Here is an 8762-nt window from a genome sequence, read left to right as displayed (position 1 = left end):
CTCCAGATCCTTCACTTTGTTCTGCTGTAGCCAATGACAGGTCGACTTGGGCTTGTGTTTTGGATCATTGTTATGTTGGAACGTCCAAGTAGGTCCCCATGCGCAGCTTCCTGGCTGATGAGGGCAAATTTGCCTCCAGTATTTGCTGATAACGTACGGCATTCGTGTTTCCTTCAACTTTTACCAAGTTTCCTGTGCCATTGTAGCTCATACATCCCCAAAACATCAGCGATCCACCTCCGTGCTTTACTGTAGGAATGGTGTTCCTTTTTATCATAGGCCTTGTTGACCTCTTTCCAAATGTAACGTTTATGATTGTGGCCAAAAAGTTCAATTTTGGTCTCCTCATTCCAAATTACCTTGTTCCAGAAGTTTTGAGGCTTGTCTCTATGCTGTTTGGTGTATTCTAGGTGAGATACTTTGTGGCATTTGCACAGTAATGGCTTTCTTCTGGCGACTTGACCATGCAGCCCATTTTTCTTCAAGTGCCTCCTTATTGTGCATCTTGAAACTGCCACATCAATAGTTTTCAGAGAGTCCTGATGTTCAGCTGATGTTATTTGTGGGTTTTTCTTTGCATCCCAGACAATTTTCCTGCCAGTTGTGGCCGAAATTTTTGTTGGTCTAACTGAGCGTGGTTTGGTTTTTACAGAGCCCCTGATTTTCCAATTGTTAATCATAGTTTGAATGCTGCAGACTGGCATTATCAATTCCTTGGATATTTTTTTTTGTATCCCTTTCCTGTGTTATACAGGTCAACTACCATTTCCCGTAGATCCATTGACAATTCTTTTGCTTTCCCCATGACTCTCAATCCACAAACGTCAGTGGCTGGATGAAAGATGCAAGAGTCTGTCTGGATCCCAGAAACTCACTCAGCTTTTACGCACACACACTGATTACAAGCAAACAGGTCACAGGTGAGGATGTTACCTTTAGTAGCCATTCAAACCCATTTGGGTCAAATTCTGTGCATGTTATCAGGCCAAAATCACCAGGGTATGTGAACTTTTGCTCAGGGTCATTTGGATGTTTTTGGTTGTCATTAAAATATAAAAAGAGAAAATTTAGTAGTTTGACAATAAATGGCTTCACCCAACCAATAACCATGAGTGGAGAAAACAAAAAAACTGTAGCATTCATATTCTCTGAAACAAGGCCAAAAAATGAAAAATTCTGCCGAGGTATGTAAACTTTTGAGTACAACTGCCTTTATGTGTATATATATATATACAGGAGCTTTGCTATGCTTTATAACTTTTAGTGCTGCGCTGACACCAGTTAGGTAGATCATGCACTGCACATGACCTAAAGAACTTGTTAGCTCTGGTCACCCGGATGTTGTCATGATGACATCGAGTCACCATGGCTATGAGTGGCCCCTGAGGTGTGGGCTAACTAATTTCTGATGACATGGGACATCACCTCTTTCAGGATATATTATTTAATAAATTAGGTTCAGTTTCACCTATTAACCCTTGTGTACCTGACAAATTTGTAGCAAATAGAAAAATTGCATTTTTACCACTAAAATGTCATATTTCCACGACTCAATGTTATAAAATTCTGTAAGGCACCTATGGGTTCGAAATACTTACTACACCCCTAGATTAATTCCTTAGGCAGTGAAGTTTCCAATATGGGGTCACCGGGGGGGGGGGGGGGTGTTTCTGCCACCTCAGGGGCTCAGCTAATGGAGCCCACAATCTATTCTAATGAAATCTGCGTTTTTCAAGCCAAAACCCAAAGCAGAAACACCGAACATGAGGTCATGGAAGGCATATTACCTAAGTGGCCCAGGGTGCCGAGTGTGGCGCATACTCGGTCGGTACCCTGGACCACGTAGAACAGAAGTATAAGTCATATTACCTATCTTGTCTACAAGTTTTGACCTGACCCTCATGTTGAACACGTCCTCTAACATCTAACCAGCATCTTCTGGGCACTCCTCTCCACAGCCGGTCATTAAGCCCCTTTCTTATATATAACACTGTCTGCCATTGATCTGGTGTTATGTCCATTGTGTCCCCTCCCCCTTCCCTCTCTTTGGAATACTCTATACCTTACATTATACTTCCTTCATTAGTCATTGACTCTATTTAAATCTTCACAAGAGGGATTCATTCCCTGGTGCCATCAGTTGGCTCGCCGCCTGTGTAGGACCACTTTATATCTATAATCATCTTATGCTATACAGTTAAGCTCATCTATATGTTATTTTTAGGCTACCCGAGGTTCACTGACATGCTACACTAGGTATATTGCTTTATACGCTTGGCCTCACTCTACTTGTACATACTTGCTCCTTTGTGGTTCAGACTACATGTGTGTGTGTGTGTGTGTATGTATGTGTATTTATATATATTATATATTTAACTATTTGTGTATTTATACAATCATTGTATTTTATGTAGTGTGGGCACCCGCTTCTGCGGTGCCACCATGTAACCAATTGCTTGTTAAAGGTTTTTGACTGACCTCATATTCGGTGTTTCAGGGCTTGGAATGGAAGGAGCGCATTTGACTTTTTGAAAGTAAAATTTGCTTGAATAATTAGTGGGACGCCATGTTGCATTTGGAGAGCCCCTGATGTGCCTAAACAGTGGAAACCCACCACAAGTGACACCATTTTGCAAACTAGACCCTTCAGGGAACTTATCTAGATGTGTGGTGAGCACCCTGAACCCCCAGGTGCTTCACAGAAGTTTATAACATTGAGACGTAAAAATAAAATTACATTTTTCCAGCAAAAATGTTTTTCAGCCAGCAATTTTGCATTTTCATAAGTGTAACAGGAGGACGCAATGTCGTGTTGGGGAGCCCCTGATGGAGCTGTATGGCAGCTTGTCTTTTGCGGGCCAAGATGACGTTTTCAGCGGTATCATTTTTATTTATATTTGTCTTTTTGATCTCGTTTTATTCCACTTTTTGTTCGGCGGTATGATGATAAAGCATTCTTTTTTTTAGTTTTTTATTTTTACTGTGTATACTAAAGGGGTTAACTAGTGGGACAGTTTTATAGGTCAGGTCGTTCCAGTTGCGGCGATACCAAATATGGGTACTTTTATTGTTGTTGTTTTTTCTCACTTTTTTACTTAGTCCCACTATGGGGACTACTTATAGTAGCAGTCTGATCGCAGCCATAATACACTGCTCAAAAAAATAAAGGGAACACTAAAATAACACATCCTAGATATGAATGAATGAAATATTCTCATTGAATACTTTGTTCTGTACAAAGTTGAATGTGCGGACAACAAAATCACACAAAAATAATCAATGGAAATCAAATTTATTAACCAATGGAGGCCTGAATTTGAAGTCACCCCCCAAATTAAAGTGGAAAAACACACTACAGGCTGATCCAACTTTGATGTAATGTCCTTTAAAACAAGTCAAAATGAGGTTCAGTATTGTGTGTGGCCTCCACGTGCCTGTATGACCTCCCTACAACACCTGGGCATGCTCCTGAAGAGGTTGCGGATGGTCTCCTGTGGGATCTCCTCCCAGACCTGGACTAAACCATCCACCGACTCCTGGACAGTCTGTGGTGCAACGTGACGTTGGTGGATGGAGCGAGACATGATGTCCCAGATGTGCTCAACAGGATTCAGGTCTGAGGAACGGGCGGCCAGTCCATAGCTTCAATGCCTTCATCTTGCAGGAACTGCTGACACACTCCAGCCACATGAGGTCTGGCATTGTCCTGCATTAAGAGGAACCCAGGGCCAACCGCATCAGCATATGGTCTCACAAGAGGTCGGAGGATCTCATCTTGTTACCTAATGGCAGTCAGGCTACCTCAGGCGAGCACATGGATGGCCCTCCAAAAAAATGCCACCCCACACCATTACTGACCCACTGCTAAACCGGTCATGCTTAAGGATGTTGCAGGTAGCAGATCGCTCTCCATGGCGTCTCCAGACTCTGTCACATGTGCTCAGTGTGAACCTGCTTTCATCTGTGAAGAGCACAGGACGCCAGTGGCGACTTTGCCAATCCTGGTGTTCTGTGGCAAATGCCAAGCGTCCTGCATGGTGTTGGGCTGTGAGCACAACCCCCATCTGTGGACGTCGGGCCCTCATACCACCCTCATGGAGTCGGTTTCTAACCGTTTGTGCAGAAACATGCACATTTGTGGCCTGCTGGAGGTCATTTTGCAGGGCTCTGGCAGTGCTCCTCCTGTTCCTCCTTGCACAAAGGAGGAGGTAGTGGTCCTGCTGCTGGGTTGTTGCCCTCCTATGGCTCCCTCCACATCTCCTGGTATCTGCTCCATGCTCTTGATACTGTGCTGACAGACACAGCTACCCTTCTTGCCACAGCTCGCACTGATATGCCATCCTGGATGAACTTCACTACCTGAGCAACTTCTGTGGGTTGTACTGTAGACATCGCCTCATGCTACTGTATCTCTAGGGGTGAGAGAAATGGCAAAATGAAAAAGTGACCAAAACAACAGCCAAAAAGGATGAGAACAGAGAAATGGTCTGTGGTCACCACCTGCAGAACCGCTCCTTTATAAGGGGTATCTCGCTAATTGCCTATCATTTCTACCAGTTGTCTGTTCCATTTGCACAACAGCAGGAGAAATTGATTCACAATCAGTGTCGCTTCATAACTGGGCAGGTAGATTTCACAGAAGTGTTATTGACTTGGAGTTACATTGTGTTAAGTGTTACCTTTATTTTTTGGAGCAGTGTATAAATATATATATACAGTATATATATATACTGTATGTATATATATATATACTGTATGTATATATATACACTGTATATATATACTGTATATATATATATATATATATACTGTGTGTGTGTATATATATATATATATATATATATATATATATATATATATATATATATATTATAAAATCTCCAGCTTGGGTATAAATATATAATACGTGCAGTAATTACTTAGTAAACTCTAAGTAAAATTTTCCACTAAAATAAAGTACAATGTGTCTCGAAAAAATTATCTCAGAATCACTGGGATTTGTTAAAGCGTTTCAGAGTTATTACCACATAAAGTGACACTGATCAGAATTGTAAAACAGATTCGGGGGGAAGGGGTTAACAAGATACAATTTTCAGTTAAAACATTTCCAACATTCTGAATATGAAAAAGGCTTCTTCCCTGATGTTTATTAAGAGTTGATTTCGGTGTAAAACATTTCCCACATTAAGAATATGAAAAAGGCTTCTCCACTGTGTGAGTTCTTTGGTGACTAAGAAGAAATGATTTCTTCACAAAAGATTTTCCACATTCTGAACAAAAAAAAAGACTTCTCCCCTGTGTGGGTTCTCTGATGTTTAATAAGCTTAAGCTGCAATTTCTCTACAAAACATTTCTCACATTCTAAACATGAAAAAGGCTTCTCCTCTGTGTGGGTTCTCTTGTGCCTAACAAAATAGAATTTTTGGTTAAAACATTTTCTACAATCTGAACAGGAAAAAGGCTTCTCACCTGTGTGAGTTCTCTGGTACTAAACAAAACTTGATTTCTGTGTAAAACATTTCCCACATTCTGAACATGGAAAAGGCTTCTTTTCTGTGTGACTGCTCTGGCGTCTAGCAAGATGTAATCTCCAGTTAAAAAATGTCCCACATTCTAAACAAGAATACAGTTTATCCCCTGTGTAAGGTCCTTGATGTGTGATAATATTTGATTTCTGTATAAAACTGTCATGCCTCGGGATTTGATCGGTGGTCCTGTTCTTTTATGTTGGCGTCTCTGTCCACGGAGCCACAGCAGGTTCTGTACCTGTATGGGTGCTGATTACCATTTGCCTTTGTCCATTCATTTCGAATAGCAATTGTTTTTCATTTGTTATCTTGCCTGTCCTACTAGTTAAATCTTCCCCCTGCTGGTCTTCGCTGCTGCTGATAGTCTTTAGTGGATTCTGCTTGGAGTTCTGGTCCTACTTCTGAATATCTAGGCCAGTCCAATAAGTGTACTGCTTGGGTTTCTTCCTATGCTGCACGGTTCCTTAGGAGGTACATGATACATTCAACAGCCTTTCAGGGAGCCAGGTCCGAGTTGTCTTCTCTAGTTTTACCTTCAGGATTTATACAGGTCTCCCCTGTGTGAAGTCTGTGGTGTTTAACAAGGTGTGATTTCACTACAAAACATTTTCCACATTCTGAACATGAAAAAGGCTTCTCCACTGTGTGAGTTCGCTGATGTTTAATGAGCAGTGATTTCTTTGCAAAACATTTCTCACATTCTAAACATGAAAAAGGCTTCTCTTCTGTGTGGGTTCTCTGGTGTCTATCAAGATGCGATTTCTGGTTATAACATTTCCCACAATCTGAACATGAAAAAGGCTTCTCCCCTGTGTGAGTTCTTTGGTGACTAACAAGATATGATTTTTGGATAAAACATTTTCCGCATTCTGAACATGAAAAAGGCTTCTCCCCTGTGTGGGTTCTCTGGTGTCTATCAAGATGCGATTTCTGGTTAAAACATTTCCCACAATCTGAACATGAAAAAGGCTTTTCCCCTGTGTGAGTTCTTTGGTGACTAACAAGATATGATTTTTGGATAAAACATTTTCCGCATTCTGAACATGAAAAAGGCTTCTCCCCTGTGTGGGTTCTCTGGTGTCTATCAAGATGCGATTTCTGATTAAAACATTTTCCACAATCTGAACATGAAAAAGGCTTCTCCCCTGTGTGAGTTCTTTGGTGACTAACAAGATATGATTTATAGTTAAAACATTTCCCACATTCTGAACAGGAAAAAGGCTTCTCCCCTGTGTGAGTTCTCTGGTGCTGAACAAAACGTGATTTCTGTGTAAAATATTTCCCACATTCTGAACAGAAAAAAAGCTTCTCTCCCGTGTGACTTCTCTGGTGTAGAACCAAACTTGATTTCTGTGTAAAATATTTCCCACATTCTGAACAGGAAAAAGGCCTCTCCCCTGTGTGACTTCTCTGGTGACTAATAAGAGATGATGTATTCACAAAACATTTTCCACATTCTGAACATGAAAATGGCTTAACCCCTGTGTGAATTCTCTGGTGTTTAACAAGATACGATTTCCAGATAAAAAATTTCCCACATTCTAAACAAGAATACAGTTCCTCCCCGGTGTGAATTCTCTGATGTGCGAGAAGAATGGATTTACCTACAAAACATTTCCCACATTCTGAACATGAATATGGCTTCTCCCCTGTGTGAAGTCTCTGGTGTCTAACAAGGTGTGATTTCCCTACAAAACATTTTCCACATTCTGAACATGAAAAAGGCTTCTTCCTTGTGTGACTTCTTTGATGTGTAACAAGAGTTGATTTATCTACAAAACATTTTCCACATTCTGAACATGAAAAGATCTTCTCCCCTGTGTGAGTTCTCTGGTGACTAACAAGTTGCGATTTCTTGTTAAAAAATCTCACACGGTCTGAACATGAAAATGGTTTCTTTGCTTTAAGAGCAGTTTGTTTTTTAATGGTTCTTTTATGGCTTGGATTTTCCTTAGTAGTCTGCAATGAATCAGAAGACAGGACCTGTTTCAAAGGATCAGATGACAGATCTTTGCTGTAAAGGGATGATGGTATTTCAGGAGTAATATAATTCACTTCAATTGTATCCTGTGTGATCTCCAGCTCATCTGATTTAAAAATCAAAAATGTCAGCTGTTCCTCTGATCTCTTAGTACAGACAACTGCAAAGAATAAAACCAATTATTATTTTTTAATAAAATATCCTTGAAATTAATATTTTTGAACATTTCTACTCAAATTGTCCGTAACAATGTTAAGTTATGTAAAATATTGAATTATTCACCAAGATGACAGTTCACAGTCTAATAGAAAACCTCATAGCATGAACCAGTAGAGCGTGGTGTTCAACTGTTTATTCATTCTGCCTCCAAAATATGGAATAAAAAGCCACCAATGTTATGTAGGAGAAAATAATATGAATAAAAATATATACTCGTCTCACAAAAAACAAGACCCTATTCAGGTCCATCATCTGTCAGTGGAAAAACGGAGGTTTCCTCATTATTAGTGGCTCAAAGGCTTTTGAAAAGCAACATGGCTTCCATAAACCAATCCAGCAATATCCGATCTCCCAAAGTCAAATCTCCCCCTTGCTTCTGAGCCTTGCAGTGCGCCCAAAAGACATTTAGCATCCATGTATTTGGCATTACCATAGTGAGAAGAACCCAGTTAATTGATGGTGTGTGTCTCCAGGAGCACAATCTGGGCACTATGTGTTGGGTAATAAAATGGTATATTTCCAATTTTCATTCTCCAACATCCACTGTGTGCTAATTTCCAGAAAGTGGCTGTGGAGTCAATATAGTCACTATTCCTATAGATGAATTCACTGAGGGTTATAATGTCCAAAATGGAGTCACTTATGGGGATTTCTACTGCTATGGTTTTTTGCCATTTTGGTCACATTAGGGCTTCTGCAAATGGTGTGTCCCATCTCCTCTGGGATCTGCTGCTGTGACGACTGATTCAGTCACCAGGAGCTGCCTTATTCATTTGGCAGGCAGCACTGGTGATGGAAGAGACATCTGAACCAGAAGCTCTGTGAGGCATAGGCTCTGTCCAGCTACTAAAATTAGGGTGCCTTTGACCTCTAGTACCATCCAGTCTGGCAGTATGGGGGTGTGTGCTGTCCAGCTGAAGTAATCTGCTCTCTGCTTCAGCCAATTAGAAAGCACCACACCCTACTAAAGCTGGAAGCATATTGCCGGAAGCTGCCAGATACAGCCTTGTTCTCCTCTGGTTCAGTCCTCTGTG

At 40.8% G+C, this 8762-nt stretch overlaps 1 protein-coding gene across 1 annotated transcript in view; it reads right to left on the bottom strand.

Moving 5' to 3' along the window:
* Nucleotides 1–3459: 3459 nt before the first annotated feature.
* LOC141191685 (uncharacterized) overlaps nt 3460–8762 on the bottom strand; it is a 103581-nt gene continuing 98278 nt past the window's right edge. The window contains exons 14-15 of the mRNA XM_073661627.1: nt 5470–6481; nt 3460–4412 (exon numbers count right to left, since the gene is read on the bottom strand). Of these exons, the coding sequence (XP_073517728.1) occupies nt 6024–6481 (458 nt within the window). The 3' untranslated portion in view covers nt 3460–4412; nt 5470–6023. The remainder of the gene's footprint in view (nt 4413–5469; nt 6482–8762) is intronic.

This window comes from Phyllobates terribilis, unplaced genomic scaffold (assembly GCF_046119375.1).
Source record: "Phyllobates terribilis strain yellow unplaced genomic scaffold, ASM4611937v1 Scaffold_49__1_contigs__length_9717188, whole genome shotgun sequence".
In the NCBI taxonomy this organism is placed as follows: Eukaryota; Metazoa; Chordata; class Amphibia; order Anura; family Dendrobatidae; genus Phyllobates; species Phyllobates terribilis.
This window is presented reverse-complemented; position numbering and strand designations above follow the sequence as displayed.